This window comes from Recurvomyces mirabilis, assembly GCF_035927965.1.
Source record: "Recurvomyces mirabilis strain CCFEE 5264 chromosome Unknown scaffold_21, whole genome shotgun sequence".
NCBI lineage: Eukaryota > Fungi > Ascomycota > Dothideomycetes > Mycosphaerellales > Teratosphaeriaceae > Recurvomyces > Recurvomyces mirabilis.
In genome coordinates this window covers 151,640-168,020 of record NW_027041955.1, presented here as the reverse complement: position 1 = coordinate 168,020, position 16,381 = coordinate 151,640, and the positions used below count along the sequence as shown (strand labels likewise).

The 16,381-nt window shown below is 53.1% G+C and overlaps 5 protein-coding genes across 5 annotated transcripts; 1 reads left to right on the top strand and 4 right to left on the bottom strand.

Annotated features, from left to right (window-relative positions):
* Positions 1-963: 963 nt before the first annotated feature.
* LTS14_007535 (uncharacterized protein) lies at positions 964-2,208 on the bottom strand (the record flags this gene model as incomplete). Its single annotated transcript, XM_064840227.1, has 1 exon — positions 964-2,208. The coding sequence occupies one exon, from the start codon at positions 2,206-2,208 to the stop codon at positions 964-966; it is 1,245 nt and encodes a 414-aa protein (XP_064692107.1).
* Positions 2,209-4,340: 2,132 nt separating this feature from the next.
* Positions 4,341-6,239, bottom strand: LTS14_007534 (uncharacterized protein; the record flags this gene model as incomplete). Its single annotated transcript, XM_064840226.1, has 1 exon — positions 4,341-6,239. The coding sequence occupies one exon, from the start codon at positions 6,237-6,239 to the stop codon at positions 4,341-4,343; it is 1,899 nt and encodes a 632-aa protein (XP_064692106.1).
* Positions 6,240-7,980: 1,741 nt separating this feature from the next.
* Positions 7,981-11,538, bottom strand: LTS14_007533 (uncharacterized protein; the record flags this gene model as incomplete). The annotated part of the gene is made up of 1 exon (XM_064840225.1): positions 7,981-11,538. One exon carries the CDS (start codon positions 11,536-11,538, stop codon positions 7,981-7,983), a length of 3,558 nt encoding a protein of 1,185 aa, XP_064692105.1.
* Positions 11,539-13,103: 1,565 nt separating this feature from the next.
* Positions 13,104-13,364, bottom strand: LTS14_007532 (uncharacterized protein; the record flags this gene model as incomplete). Its single annotated transcript, XM_064840224.1, has 1 exon — positions 13,104-13,364. The coding sequence occupies one exon, from the start codon at positions 13,362-13,364 to the stop codon at positions 13,104-13,106; it is 261 nt and encodes an 86-aa protein (XP_064692104.1).
* Positions 13,365-14,972: 1,608 nt separating this feature from the next.
* Positions 14,973-16,208, top strand: MRS2 (magnesium ion transporter; the record flags this gene model as incomplete). Its single annotated transcript, XM_064840223.1, has 1 exon — positions 14,973-16,208. One exon carries the CDS (start codon positions 14,973-14,975, stop codon positions 16,206-16,208), a length of 1,236 nt encoding a protein of 411 aa, XP_064692103.1.
* Positions 16,209-16,381: the final 173 nt, after the last annotated feature.

Here is a 16,381-nt window from a genome sequence, read left to right as displayed (position 1 = left end):
CATATTTCGACAATATCGGAAGGAGGTCTGCGCACAATGCTTTGCCTATGATCGAGGCCGTACGTTGCCTGTGCGAGACGCGAATACAGGCAAAGTCTTTTGCTCCGTCGAATGCCAGTCCGACTGGTCTGCTGCACAAGGTGAGCATGGCGTCAGGGCATGGCGATCACTGCATAGTTTTGTCCGGACGAATGCCAAAGCTGTAGCAGGACTCGACATAGTGATGGGTTCAACACCGAGACCAACTGTCGATGAGATAGAGGAAGCTTGGCAGAGGGCAGAGCAGCATGCCTCGTTCACTGGACCAAGGAAGCGAGCAAAGGTATCTCATCATACACAAGTCGACGTCGACATACTGGGTTACTTCCTGGCTGGCATACTGCAACATGCTCGAAATGGAGAGACATGTCTCGCAGTGAATGAACTCGCTATGGATCCAGAGCCATACAAAAGTGCCGAAGAGCTCGAGACTTACTGCCAGAGCTACGTACAGCTCAGGCCCCTTCTTCCTCCTGAGCTGCTGTCAAGCTGTACAACAGACCTTTGCCGTAATCTGGTCAACGCGGGCAGCCACAATGCTTTCGGCATTCGAGCAGGTGGGGAGGATGCAGAAGAGTACATGGGCTATGGCATTTGGCCTGTTGCTAGCTATTTCAACCATTCTTGTGCTCCTAATGTGGCCAAGGAGCGAATTGGTAGTGGATGGGTGTTCCGAGCCGCAGGGGAGATCGCGGTGGGCGATCAGTGCTGTATTACTTATCTAGGTGGCGATGAGAAGGATTTAGCTGTCAGGGAGCGTAGAGCAAGATTGAGTGAGGTCTGGGGCTTCACGTGTCAATGTCGTAGATGTGTCGACGAGGCGACTGACTCCAAAAGTGCGTGACAGTGGATGCAATTGACCATGTCCTTTTCCGGGTTACTATCACAATTTAATGATACATACAGCCAAGTATACTCGTATCCTCACTTCTTCAACGCCTTCTCTGGCGTCTTATCGTACAGAGTACACCACTTGCTCCACTCCTTGGCACCCTTGCCCATAACTTGCTTGAAATCATCCTTGACCTCCATAATCTCCCACTGCTCATCTTCCCAGTTCTGCTCCGCCCCACCCTTACTGCTTGGGAACCAACCAATAGCCTCCAGCACCTCAGTCTCCGTCGGAGCACTTGCAACGTATGAGAAATGTGTCCCATCACGCTCATGGCACCGAGCAGCCAAGTAGCGCTCTAGAACTTCTAGCCGGGGTGAGGGCGTGAAGTTGAGGTGCAGTTTATCCTCCTCATGCTTTCCGGTCGTGGATGTCGAGGTCAGGCGTTTCGTCACCGAGCGACTGGTCTTGGCTCCGCGAATACTGGCATATGCCCACACAGCATCGACCTCGAGGAGACCTCCGAAAGGCCAAATGATGGTGACTAGAATGTCGATGGCAGCCGCTACAGGCATGAGACCTGTGGCGATGACGGCATCTCGCTCCGCCTTGGACTTGCTGCGCATCATGGTATTGACGAACTCCTCTCGAATCTGCGTACTGTCACCAGGCATGCTTGCTGGGTATACGAGGAGCATCTCCTCCAGCTTGACTGTGGCTTTGGTCTGCTCGGTCTCGTTATGGCCATCCTCGGCATGATTATCTTGCTGAGTCTGCTCGCCCGCGCCAATCCGGTTGAGAAACTCCAGACTGCTCGTCTTCGTCTGGCACATGCCCCAGCTGATCCCTTTGGTCGCCTTGCTCTTCACACCCTTCCAAGACATGGTCTTGGCTGTGCTTGTCTTGGCCTCTTTGACTTCATCCTGCCATTTGCGTTGAACTTTATGGATCTTGGTCTCCTTCTCACCTTCTGCCGGCTTACTCAATGGTGGCGGAGGAGGCGTGTAGATCAAGAAGCGAGTTGGGTACGTTCCAACTGGAGCATTCTGTGGCCTGGGAAACGGAACAAGATAGGCTACCAGGCGATGTGGGTCTCTTGTGTAGTGAATGGGAGATGAGATGTCTTGCTGTTGGTCGACGCTCAGACGGTGAGGGAGTGGTGGAGGTGGCTGCAGGGTCATTGTCTGTGATCCTCCGGCATACTGGCCAGGCGCACTGGTTGAATCGTGGTAGGTCTGTCGTGGTGGGCGATCAGGCTGCTGCGCTTCATATGCAACAGGGTGTTTGACATGTTGGTCTCCATAGCCTTGGGCAACTGGTGTCTTTTCGTGGTCCATGGCAGGTAGTCTCCCGGTTCTGATAGTATGAACGACACGCTATTATGATAAGTGAGGCTGGGGCTTGTAAGATGGGATTGCAGTCGTACGAGCTTTTGTGTCGCGGACTCTGAAATGCTTGGTGTAGTTTTGACTAGCACGGGGGAGACACGTGAAGTTATAGCAAATCTGCTGTTCGTTCGTATCACATACAATAGTTGGTCGGCGTGGCATGACGTTGACGCAGTGGGCGCAAGCATAACAATACCACTACCAGATACTATTCAAGGCGACGATCTGGCGTCTCATCAGCGATTGTGCCAGCAGGCTCCAGCATACGCTTCATGGTGGTACGCCACACTGATGGGGACAAGGTCATGTCTGTAAGATGCAGACGAGACGCAGGAGCAACTTGTCAACCAAGCCTCACTTGCGGTCGTGGCACTTTGGCCCGTGCGCGCCGGCAGATGCGAGACGGCCAATGAGGTGAACGACGATCAACGTGATGAAAATAAGAAATGGCTGCAAGGGAATGAAGAACGCCGATTACATTATACACTCATCGTACTGCGCAAAAGGCTGCCTCTATGGAAGACAACCTGGGTATCTCTGCTGAATCTCGCTGAATCTCGCTGAAACAAAGCTTCCATGTCCTACGCCAAACCATCTTGCTGATATACCACGATCTACACACTCACCGATGCCCGCCATTGACAGGTACACACTTCTTCCGCCACCTTGGCATGCTGGTGAAGAGCAGCGACGCGCTGGGACAATGAGTGAAGTGGCGTACCGCGATGATGAGCTAAGGTCGAGTTTGCGGTGTAGTTGTGCTAAACAGCACTAGTCGTTCCTCTCCCTCTCTTACCCGCCCGGCCGCAGGTGAGGCAGGAGACGATTGCCATGATTACTGCCACAATGCCCTAATGCGGTGTCAGCTGGTATGTTCGGACGAATCATCGCTCCCTGCAAGAGTGGAAGCGTAGGAATGGTGGGCTGGCGACGTACGTTGATAATGGCCTTGCAGATCGAGGCAATGGCGTTGACAACGGCCATGATGCAGCTGCCGATGGCGCCGAAGATGTTCTCGATACAGGAGATTACTGCGCCCATCTTTGCGGTAAGAGGTTCGTTGTCGGTGGTTGTGAGGGCTTTGTTGTGGAGGTCGAAGGTGTTCTACGACAATCTGGTCAATTGACTTCACAGAGTGATCCCCATGGAGCAGTATATACCTGTCGAGCTGATGCTTTGATGCGGTTCTGCTCTGGTGTTGATGCTGGACTTTGCTGGATGACCTGAAAAAGTGATGGCGAGAGGGAAGAACTTTTACACTCTTTTGACAAACGAAGAATGCACTTCCTTTAAGATATCCAAGGACTGACAGGCGGGTCCCGGCACGTCGCGCTTGCTGCTGTCGTGGAACAGGCAAGGCACTGATCTTGGACGCACATTTCTGGTACGTCACACTTACGGCAATGACTTTGCTGTCAGCAGTGTCATCCCAGTGGAAGATCATATAGTATAAGATTTTCCTCATCGGCAGTGAAATGGACCCAGGGCGACCCACCATGTACCCCAAACGAGTCTCCCATCTCTCCAAACCAAGGTAGAGATGTAAGCCCAAGGCAGGGATCGTCTGTACAATCTTGTTTTACGTAGAATGTGACTCTGCTTAAGATCGCAACGCACGCCGAGCATCGTGAGGAAGGAGGTGTGGTCTGACATCTCCTCTAACCAGCAGATGAGCAAACGATCGCCGGCAGGGTTGCTGCCAACTTTATTTCTTGTTTGAGGCGTCGCTTTGGCCAGTCGGGGATTTTTCGTGGAATTGTGGCATCGTTTCAGGATTCGGACAGTTTGAGGCTCATTTCACATGCTGGGATGCTTTCTCACATGCTCTTTTCGCCCATCGCGAAATGGAGCATCTTGTCAGAACAGGGCTGCAGATGGCGGAATGAGCGCTATGCTTCTGCGAGAGAATGTACTGGTGGTAGCGTATGGGTCAGTACTCCTCTTACGAAGCCATACGACTGTCCACGTGCCCTTGCATCCGGCACGGAGAGAGGGCGAACGAGACCGCACCTCGATGGAATATAGGATTGATTTAACAATGAGCTTCTTTGCTGGCCCAACTTTCGACTACTTGGACTGCCTCAAGGCAATGCCACACCTCCCTCCGATGCGGCATAGCGTTCACCTTGACCTTTCCCACCGCCACCTCGACCGTCATCTTGCCGGCCTCTTCCTTGACCGCGTCCACGACCTCGTCCTCGCCAGCCACCACCACCACCGCCACCACCGCGACCACGTTTCGAGCCGTCTCCCCTCCTGTTGACAGAGAAGTTGATGCGAACAAGGGGCTTCTCAACCCACTCAACGCCTGCCAAACCAAGCTGTTTCTTCTCCTCTTCCGGCATCCTCCACGCCTGGAAGACACCCATCAGGCCTTCAAGGTTACCAGCTTTCTTGCCGACATCTTTGAGCTCTGGTACCCACGCACGGACGTAATCACCGTTGGTATCATAATCCACAGCCTGCTTGACTGGATTGAAGACTCGCGCATCGCCTCTCGGGTCGTTGCCAACGCCTGCGACATACTGCCAGTTGCCCCAGTTACTATGCACATCGTAATCGACGAGGTTATTCTCGTACCATTCCGCACCTATCCGCCAGTCGATGCCGAGGTGCTTGGTGAGGTATGAAGCCACGTTCTGTCTAGCGCGATTCGACGTCCAGCCCGTCACGAAGAGCTCGCGCTGTGATGCATCGATCAAACCTGTGCCGGTCTCACCACGCAAGAAACGCTCAAGCGTGGCACGGGTATCGTCGTCGTTGACACCCTTCGTATTTTTCTTCTCCGTCGATTTCGTGTACGGACTGCTGATGAGCTTGAACTTGGCATTATCATCATGCCTGTAACCAGCCAAATAAAACAACCTCGTGCCGAACTTGCGAGTACACAAGCGCATGTAATCTCGCCACAAAAGCTCGAACCGAACGGCTGCTGTCCCTTTGTTCTCGCCTTTACCATAACCCGTTGCGCTTCGGCCAAGCGCCGTCGAACCGTCTTCGAAATCAATGAGGCGCCAATGAACTTGTCGTGCGCTAACACAGCCCAATGCTAGCCAGGCCGCAAGCTTTGTGCTGAAGTCGAGACCGAGAAGACCGTTCCGTTTATCTTTGTACGACGACATGGCGCCCGACTCTATCAAGTGGCGAATACGCTCATGCCCGGCTTTCGAGCCGCCGATAAAAGGGTGTGCCGAGTGTGCCTTTTCAGGCATCTCGTGCATACCAGGGACATCGGCATCCTTGCTTAGCGGTTTGTGGAGCGCATCGATGGTCTTCTCTAACGAATCGGGGATCTGGAATGGCAACGCTTGTCGAGGTATATATTCTGGCAAAGGCGGCAGTCTTTTGGGCTTGGGCAACTCTTTCCGCGGTCCTTGTCGCAGAGGTTCAACGGTTTTACGGAAGTTGGTAAAAACATCTGATAACTTTCGTGCGTTGTCGAACGGCAGATCTCTGTCGTCGATAAAGTACTTCTCATCATGCCAGAGTTTGAAGTCGATATTTTCCTTCTTGGTCAAATCCCGCACTTCGTCCTCCTCTTTACTTTCTTCCCATGCATCCTCCTTCGTCATCCATAATCCGTGGACTTCTGTATCCTCACGAGCTTTGTACCCTTCCACAATCGACTGTATTGCATCTCGTACGGATCCAACGCGGATCTCCAAACCACTACCAATCTGCTTTAGATCCTGTTTCAGATCCCATACACTTTCTGCAACGAACTTGGCGCGAAGCCTTCCAGTACGCCAAAATCCTGCTACTTTGCTTCTGGCCTCTTTGTACGGCGACTTCTCCCCTTCCGAAGCCAGAAAGCCAGACGTTTCGATCTGGCTAGCCGGGAAGACAAAGACTGGCAGGACGTGAGTGAATGGCTGCTGCGACTGGCCATGTAGACGTGCTAGTTCATGGAAGATTGGGTTATCGGCGAGTCGTAAGTCTCGTCGGATCAAGTAGATCAATACTCGTGACGTTCGTGACATTATGTGAACTCGTAGCTGCAGGTCTTGCGCATGCAGGCTGTCGCGTGCTCGTCCTAGAAGATCTATAATATCGAAGGCGTCCTGCCCCAGTAAGGAGTGTCCTGTTCCGTCGTATCTCGTCGGAATGAGTGTAGTGTCGGCCAAGAAAAGGTGCCGCCAGACAGGTTACTAAAGGAAAGATTTGGTGGCAGCGATTAGTCTTAGGCACAAAGGTATATGCGGACGGAGGGCGAGCACAAGATCAAGATTTGCGAGCAGGCGAACTTCGCCACGGAGGGCAGTCGAACAGCGGATCGATGTGCTAGTTTGTGAACGGTGCTGAATTGAGGGACGCAGGAATAAGCACGGAAGATGGACATGGCGTGCCCGGACATTTTGTTCACTTTTACCCTGCAGATCGATAGAACCGAACGTCGACGGTGTCATACCACAGTGCAGTCCTTGCCCACTTCTCCACAGGACGAACGAGCGGCAACGACGTCGACGACGTCGACAATCTACCGACAGAGATGATCGCGGTGACGAGAACGGTTACACCGAATCAAGGTATGTCTAGCTTGAAGCTCGAAATCGTGTGCAGAAAGGTCATACTACTTCGGGTCAAGTGCATGGCGATTGCAAAGACACAGCTCAGGACACCCAGATCGTAGATGGAGATCTGCAGCTGCAGATGCTGTGAGATCCAGTGAGATCTTGGTCTCACGCGCCAGAAAAGCTTTCGCTTCCCAAGAATTTACAGTGCGTTACGACATCGTTTGCCGCTTTGAAAAGGGTTTCGGTTGTCGGATCCGTGCACAGACTGAGGGTTGTCATGGACAGATCAGGTGGACTCTTTCCGACACCCCTAAACAGTAGAGAGCTCCAAGCCATGTGACGAGTACAGCATGAGATCTCATGTCCGTCTCAGATGCACCACGATAAGATGCCCTTGTCCCCGATTCCCACGATCGCGGGCTCGACAATATTTTTTGCCCTGCGTCATCAGGGTCGTGCATTGGGTTGCGGCGTTGTTCCGAACCGCCTCTAGCGCCTGATTTATGCGCGACAACTGGACAGAAAATCACGAAGCCGATACGCCAGACCAACGGGAATACGAGTCGGTTCCACAAAATAGATGAAGATGTCCCATTCAGCCATATTGTGCCTGCCTACAGAGGGTGGAATAAACGGATGGACCCCTTGCTAGCTGCCGTTTGCAGATCTGCCAATAAGAACGCCAGTCTGCTTTTGCTCGAGTCTGTAGTGACTCCGTGCTTTCTGCAACGGTCGACAGGGGGTCCATCGATTAGTTCCACCCTCTGTATTCAATTAAATGGGAGATGTGAAGATCCGAAGCTGTAGATCCGTTGCTCGGCCTTGTCGACGGAGTTATGTCCGCTCCACTTCATCATTCACGATGGGAGATACTTCCGCCCTCTCCAAGAGTCACGAGCTCGGGAAACTGCCACCCTGCTGCGAAAGGTAGTGACGAAGCTAGGGACTAGAGGTCTTGGATAGGAGCGTTGACTGTCTACTGCGAATGTTGCAGATGCAGAGCGCCGTTACAGCAGACGGAAGCACAATCGGGTTGAGCATAATGGCAACGTCTTGTTACGCCATGTAGTTAAAGCATGCACCACGTGGTTTGTGCAGAGACGATTGCAATTGATTTCTTGTAGCCGGTCTAGAGACTCGGGTATCACATACAGCTGAACAAAAGGAGACATTTGGCCGTTAAAATAAAACAAGCAGTGCCTCCACATCACCTTCTCTGCCTTAGAAGATAATCCACGGCCTTGTCGACCCTCAGTCCATCACCCATGTCGGTCATCCTTAACGCCATACTCGCCTGCACAACGGTGAAACCCATCGCCGTGATTGTCTTCACAGCCGTATCAGAGGTGTTCTCCACTTCGCCTGCTAATGTATTCTGGAGTGACAGTCGATTGAAGTTGACCACGCGTTCCTCGATGATGGGGCTGATCTTGCGGGGCGACCATGCTGCGTAGTTAGGCACCGTGGTGGAGACTGGATGATGCTGGAAGTGTGGGAAGCTTGGGAGAGCGGTGGAGATTGGTGTCATGGTGCCCTGTGACACGTAGGTGTACTGCGGTGCTGGCGTCATCGGCGAGACCATACTATTTCGAGAACCGACAGTGTTGTGGCTCATGGTGCTGCTGCGGCGAGACATCGCGCTCATTGCTCGCTCGTTGTGCATGTCGGTGTAAGAGGAGCGTCTGTAGCTGCTCGATTGGCGCTGCAGACGGATCTCAGCAGCGAGGTTGGCTACGCGTTTGCGGCTGACCTCTTTCTTCTCCTGCTCACGTGGATTCTCGATCGCCTCCTGAGCAGCGGCTATGCGCTCTTCGTACAGTCGCGCCACTGGCTCGCGCAAGAAAGTGGATCGGCTCCCGTTAAAGCTTGGTAGTGTCCATGCAGTCCACCCATTCAGCTTGGCCAAGGAGAAGCCAGCGGATGTCCCGTTAGCAGCTTGCTCCGCCATCTCAAGCACCACATCCGGACCAAGCGTGAGGAGGTAGTACAACCATTCCTCTAGTATCCACTCCTCTTTCTCCAAGTCGCCTTCCACAAGATCCTGGCATGAGCCAAAGACACCGGCCTCCCTTGCCTCACCCACTTGTCCCTGGTAGCATTGCAGAAGTGATGACAGACAGCCCCAGAGCTCAGTCACATCATACAACTGCTGCGCGCTCAAGCCATCCGCATTGCCCTTCGCGAAGAAATCAGGTGGGTTGAGCAGAACACTAGACATCTCGAACTCGAGATTCATGTTCATGGTAGCTGCAACGTCCTGGTTGTTGGCTAGAAGTCCACCTTTCAGCCAGTCGAGTTGTCCAGTAACATCTTCTTCGCGGCCCTTGTCGCAGCCGAAGATCTTGCAAAAGCACCAGATACGCCAGAAGGCATCGTTGTAGCGTTGAGCTTTCGGGTGATCTGGTGCGGAGAGAACAGCGGCTGTCTCGCGGCGAACAAAAGCCACGCACTCGGCCAAGATCATTACCTTTAGAGCCTGCATCGTTTCCTCGTCCCGGCGCCGACAACGTATGTAGGATTGCGGTGTGTGCTCCAGCTGCGAGGACGCTCCGCTGCTAGAGTCTGATAGGCTGCGATCTGGTGGTGACCACTGTCTGAACTCCCAGCAAGCAGGTGATTGATTGAAGGCGGTGGTCTGAACGAGGTACATCTCGTTCTCCTTGTAGACGCGATACATACCCTTGTCGATCCTGGCAGTGTTCAAGAGGTCTTCTGGGCTGTGGAGGGCCGAGAGTATATTCAGAAGGACATCTTCGACGGAAGCGGCTGCGGCTGCGGCTGGTGTCAAGGCATCGACGTCCTCAACGAACAGGTCTGGTGTCTTGGTGACAAGGTCGTGCAGTGTCGGGATCACAAGAGACAGCTGGGAGAAGTCATCGTTGTGCACAGCACGCATGACTGTCAGACTGCGGTGCACAGCGTCTTCATTTTTAGCACTCTCGCGCATGTATGAATCCGACTTGTGCCTCGTCGGTAACGTAGTGCGCATGACAGCCTCTCCGGTGCTAGCACGCCATTCTCTCTTTCTGCTTCTTCTGGGCACAGTCGGTGCACGCTCAGGTGGCTGCATGACGCTGCGGACGCTGTTGTTACGTCTGATCGATGCTGTCCTTGCCAGAATATCCTCAAGATCGTCTGGTACTTGAGGATTATGCTCTTGTGTAGCCGCTACTACAATTTTGGTCGGTTCAAGATGTGCTTGCAGCTCCCGTTCCGCTTGACTCAGTGTGGGCGTGAGGAACTCCTCCACCTCTGAGTTGGATTCGTCCGACTCCTGCACATACTGTAGATGCTCATGACCATAAGCGCGTCCATTATCACGCTTGTCGAGTCGCGTCAAAGACCTCGTAGAAAGTCTCGGGCGCACCATAGATCCCGCGCTTCTCCTACGAAGATTGCTACCGCTTAGGCTAGGTGCAATACCAGCCGAGCTGTGCCGCCTCAGATCTCTGATGTTGGCAGCTGCTGGCGTGGGAGCCAGGCGTTGCGGCTGTGGAAGTGGATGTGGCGGCAGCGGCTTGTTCAGCTCAGCTAGCGGAGATGATCTCGCAATGTCCATGGGTGTACTTGAGCGACGTGCTGCGCTAAGCGCCATGCCAGAAAGACGCTTGCTGTTCCTCTTTGGCAAAGGGATGGCCACCGCTTCGATAGAAGTAGCCGAGCTGCGTTTGCTGCTGAGGCTTGAGGCGTCCTCTTGGTCGCTGTTGGTACTCTCGACGCTCGAAGTGGATTCACGAGATGCTTTTGGGCGAAGATGTTCCGACGAGAATACGGCTGCTACGAATCCAAGCTGCGCTCCAGGAGGCGGCGTATGCTGGATGGACTCTACCGGTGAGACGATGTGCTCCTGTATCCGCTCAGGCGTTACAGTGATGGCAGGCATGGCAATGCCGAACCTGCTCACGAGACTGGCAGGTGCTACCGATCTGACGGGTCTTTGAGGCCTGGGCTGCACGATCGTGGATAAAGCCATTGTTCGTGCCTTGTTGACATCGTTACCAGGAATGACGACCGATAGCGTGGGCTTTTGGCCATTTGACGGAGCAGTCGTGAGAGCGTCAGTGGAAAGTGGCATGAAACCTGTATTCTCCCGTATTGCTTCCTCAACCCGTTCGCGATGCTGCTCATGAGGTACACTAGTGTTCAGCTGGTCGTCCCATTGTGCTACACCATTTGCCCAGATGCCAATGCGATTGTCATGGCTTCTTCTCCTCTCACTTCTTGTGCGCTGTGCTACAGGACTGCTCGGAGCCTGCGAGAAATGATGCTGCTGCTGCACGGACGAGTGTTGAGCAGAGCGAGGAGCTTGAGACGTGACATTCCCTGGCGAACGTGGACGCTCGCTTACTGCAGACAGTATCTCCTCGTTTGGACTCGTAGCCATTTCTTCTTCCAAGGCTGACATTTTGATAGTCTTGGCTGGTGGCACCGAGCGTAGTACAGTCCCGCTCGGCTTCTTTGCAGCGCTAGGAGTAGTGGTCTTCGAATAGCTCCTACCACCGCAGACGCTCTTGGTCCTGCTGATCCAGCTCTTTTGCCGGTCGGTCATTTGGCGTTTCAGCTGAGGGACTAGCTCATGTGAGACTGCCACCTGCGCAATGAATGGCAGTTTCGGCTCAGGCGTCTCTGTGCCTCTTCTGCTGAAGATGGAGATGCTACGGCGTGCCATAGTCTCCGGGTTGGGCTGGAAGTTGAAGTCGAACTCATCATCCTCGACAGTCCGGGCGTACTCTGTCGCACCGTTCAAGGATGCGAAGTGAGCCATGTTATCGGTCGACTAGTGCAAGAGTGGGCCGTCCAAGAAGCTGCAGTTGGAGGAGAAATGCCCACGTAGCTCAGGCTGGAGGGTATATACACAGTATAAGCACCAGGCAGGTGATAGGCCTCAATTACGACGCGAAGCTACCAGAGCCTTGGGTGAAGATAACAAGGCGCAGCAATGAGCGCTCTGACTTACGAACAGGAAAGGCAGCAAAAGAGATTGAACAAAAATGATCCTACCTGGGAGCTCTCCTGCGCTGTAATAATACCACAGACCACAGTCATGCAGATCATATACTTAGCCCCAGGCCCCCACCATGAGCGACTGTCGTTTCCGCAGGGTAAGCCTATCGTATCACCGGATACCTTGGATGCCGTGTTGGCAAAGGCGAGAGGCAGCCGGAAGTGGTAGAGCGCAAGTGATGCCGCAAGCCTATCGCGATGTTTTTGGTGTTGGTCTACAAGGCTGTAGTGGATTAGCACAGACACTAATGCACAGTCTGGTTAGCGGTGGTTATTCTTGGGTGTCCCAAGCTTGGGGAAGATCCACTATCGCTCGACGCCTCAGCTCAGCCGGCGAGGTTTCATTGCCGCACCAGAAAGTATATCGCCGGTCGCAAGGCCTCCATGTCATCAGCGGCGCCCAGTCAACTCACTTGTTGGATGCAGCGTTGTGTTGGACAGCGAAACGGTCTGTCCTAACGTTGCCGTCGTTGTTCGGAGTGGAAGATTCAGTATTGCATCTGTTGGTGAGGTTTAGCCCTGGGTCTCGCCCACACCCCAGCTATCGGGAGCGCAACCGCTTCAGCTTGTCCGCTCCCCTGCCTGTCGCGTGTCAAGCCAGTCAGAGCTCTGGAGGTGAAGACTTGTCCGCGACCTGCATGCAGCTCAGTATCGGTAGACTTTATCGATATGCACGATCGACGAAGTCTCTTTCTGCAGTCCACGACTTCGCATCGACCCACGACCATGGCCGACCATGAGATACCTATGTTCATGTTACGCAGCTTGTGGAGAATGTATTAGAGACGGCTATCCTGGGGCCGGAATCACCAATATCTTATTTCAGGCTGCCATTTCCAACACATTCAACGCTGGTAAGCAAATCTCGCGTAAGGCTGCATGCAATGCAGATCCGAATTATGTCGAGCTTCCAACGCTCTGAGCTTTGGGGGTCTGCATTCATGCAAGGTTCACGAACGGCTTATCGTGATTCGTGACAGCTCCGAGCAACAGCAAGACAGTCTTACGGCTCCTCAGATAAGGATCATACGCTTTCGAAACGTCCAGAGCGCTGAGTGAGAGACGAAAATTGAGGTGGTATTGTCCGAAGCAAGGACGCGTTCATATTGTGAAGAGGTGCGCGGTGGCGTGATAGAACTTCTGGTACACTACAAAATATCTGACCGTGTCACTTGCCACTGAGAATAGGAAAAACGAAGAGCTAACCAAGAAGACTGTCGTGTCCTGATATTGATAGCAGGTCCTGTTTGAACACTGTGTTATGATCTCCACCACAGACACCAGCCGAATGACCGCCTTAGCGTGAATATCATCTCCACGCCGAGTCTACAAAGGCGGCACGTACATCATCCCGTGCGGTGGTGCTGGTTGAACATAACCCATCGGCGCCTCCTTGGCCTCGATCTGAGGCTGCTCAGCCCTAGCCTTGAGCTCCGTATTCAGTTGCGACAGTGCGCAAGAATGGCAGAAGTAGCTGGCCAGACAGTCGGTGCAGCCATTACCGCGAATGTTGAACTTGCGTCGGAACTCTTGAGGTTTGAGCCACAGCGGGATGCAGAGGCAGTGGACGTAGTCGGCTACGAACATGATGCAGCAGCCGGAGGAGAAAAGGTTGAGGTCTTCTTTATTGCTGAGAAGGGTGTTGGTGGATGTTAAAATGAGTGCGAGACAGAGCCTGAAGGACTACTTATTTGGGAACTGTTCGAGTCGTTGATCGACCCGGCCATAAAGGGAAGCAGTTGCAGCACCAGGCTGCCCACTGTCAAGGTTCGTCAGTCGTCAAGCCGTCCGGTTCTGTATGGCGGGAGCATACGCAAGTACCGCAGTCACCGCCACAAACATGCGAGCAGATGCCGTTCTGCCATTCTTCCTCTTGCATTTGAGCCATGGCCGGCTGAAGGTGCGGATGATCTGCTTGATGCGGGATAGTAGTAGAAGATATGCTTCGAAGCTGAAATGTGAGTAGAGCTGATTGTTCGAGAGTGAGAATCCACGACTACTATTGATCAGAAGGAAGAGGAGAATGGGGATGTGGTTGCTACCTGCACTGCTTGTGCGCCTTCTACATGTACGTTTGCAGAAGGAGCACAAACCTATGGTCGTGGACGCACATGCTTCAAGGCTACCACCGAGCGTTCTTCCTTCTCTGCGGCTTTCCTGAAACGGCAATCTCTGAGGTAGCTGCAAACTAATGGTTTGATCCAGTCTGCTACACATTCAGGCCAGACACAAAGTTTCGTTCTCTTTTCCAGCTCACGTGTACGATAATTTCCGATTTTCCTTGCACTGTACAATTCGTGCTTTCCGCGTGACAGGCTTGCCTGGCGCACTGCCGCAGCAGTCGGACGAGCGTTGCAATGGACACGAGCATCCAGTTTTTGTGGTCCTACCATCATGATTGCTGTACACGTGTCGCAGCAGCACGCCGTGTACTCGTCTAGGGTTTGCGGAACTTAGTGTTACACGAAGGATGGCAGTTGCAAGGCTAAGCAACGTCCGTTAATGGCAGAGTGCCCGTTGATGGGCTGCGGGCGAGTCCGCCTTGTCGAGTCCACCTACCCTGAGAGTTCTATGCGAAGGCATACCAGGTGTGGTTCGTGAGGCATGGTCGCTCTCAGAGTCCTAGTGAACAGTACATCTTTGTTGTAGTGCATATCCATGTATTGTATCATATGTCATATACACCTGTTAAAATTCGTGTCTGTGAAAAGGATTGATATGGGATATATGCCTTGTGTTGATGAAAGCTCGGAGCCCGGCAGTCAGCCCTACGCGAATCCATCTACGTCACATGTCAAGCCAAAAAGTATGTTTCTTTGCGCGTGCTTTGGACCATCTCAGACTCGACGACAGCCACCGCGACCAGCGATGAGAGGCGCATGTGGTCTCAACGCGCCTTCCGTATCTCTGCTACGGTTTTTGCGAGGCCAGCTTGATGCGCAAGTCCACACGCAACGCCACATATCGACTGCTCGCCAGATAAGACGACCGAAAGTCCCCCTTAGCCGACAATGCCGCGCCCCAAGCACATCTCCATCACGTCTTGCCTCTCCACCGCACGCGGACCGTCATTCAAACCACGATAGACCGCCGCAGACTCGGGAGTTTACCACATCATCTCAATTACGACAATGGCTATGGAGACGGATGCGACCACCACCAGATCACGGCGGAGGGGAAGGAGGACATGATGGTATGCCCACGTTGACGGGATTCATGGATGATCACATTGGTCTCGGCAGTGGTTCGCGTAATATCAAGCCGGCGAATGCGCTCATGTTGAGGTGTACGGAGTTTGACGAGAACGGGAAGCCTATCCTGATGTCTGGAGAGTTCAAGAAGACCGAACTTGGCACAAAGTACTCGCTACTACCTCGTGATCTGCGAAAGATCGATAGCAGCGTTCTGCCGCATATCATGGTTCGGCCGACAGCTATCCTAATCAACTTGCTGCATTTGAGATGTCTGATCAAGCATAATCGCGTTCTCATATTCGACTCCTACGGCTCAAGTCAGACCCATGCACAAAGTCTTTTCGTCTACGATCTCCAAGGCAAGCTACAGCAGAAAGCTTCTCCTCTAGTTGGCAACCTGCCATATGAGTTCCGGGCGCTGGAGGCTGTGCTCCAGTCAGTCACCACAGCACTGGAAAGTGAGCTTGACAACGTGCGAAAGCCTGTTGTACGAGTACTCCAGGAATTGGAGGAAGACATTGACCGCGACAAACTCCGCCATCTCCTCATCTACAGTAAAAAGCTCACCAGCTTCGAACAGAAAGCTCGTCTCGTCCGAGACGCCATAGACGATCTACTCGAAGCAGACGATGACTTAGCAGCCATGTATCTCACCGAGAAAGCCAATGGTCACGAACGCGAAGAAGACAATCATGAGGACGTCGAGCTCCTGCTGGAGTCTTACCACAAAGTTGCAGACGAGATTGTGCAAGTTGCCAGCGCCCTAGTCTCAGCCATCCGCAACACAGAGGAAATCGTCCGCGCTATCCTTGACGCCAATCGCAATAGTCTAATGCTTCTGGAATTGAAAGTGAGTATAGGAACCATGGGCATCAGCGTAGGCATGTTCGTTGCAGCACTGTACGGCATGAATCTGGAAAACTTCATCGAAGAGACAAACTGGGGTTTCTGGGGTGTGAGTGGCTTCTCGTTCGTCATCAGCATGATTGCCTGTGTATACGGTCTACGACAGCTACGAAAAGTACAACGACTAAGGATGAGGCCAAGTAGTACTACTAAGTCTGATCGATATATGCTACGCCTGACGTCCTCCGCCGAGAAGGAAGACGGATCGAGGTCATTGGGCGAAGCTGTCAAGGCTGTCAAAAATGCGGATCGGATGAAGAAATGGGGTGAGGTGCAGAGAGCATGGAAAGATGTTGGTACTGGTGTGAGAAATGCTCATGGCAGAGGGTAAGGGTTCGATGGTTTGTACAAAAGAGGAAGTCAACTCCACTTCTTTTCTGCGGGATGGCGTTGGTCTTGGGACGGCATGGGCTTGTCAGTCTGTAGTGAGCAATGTATACCTAGAGTATGCATGAACCGGCGCCATGTCTTCGGATGATTTGTAAAGGCGGACCTCTCTCTGGG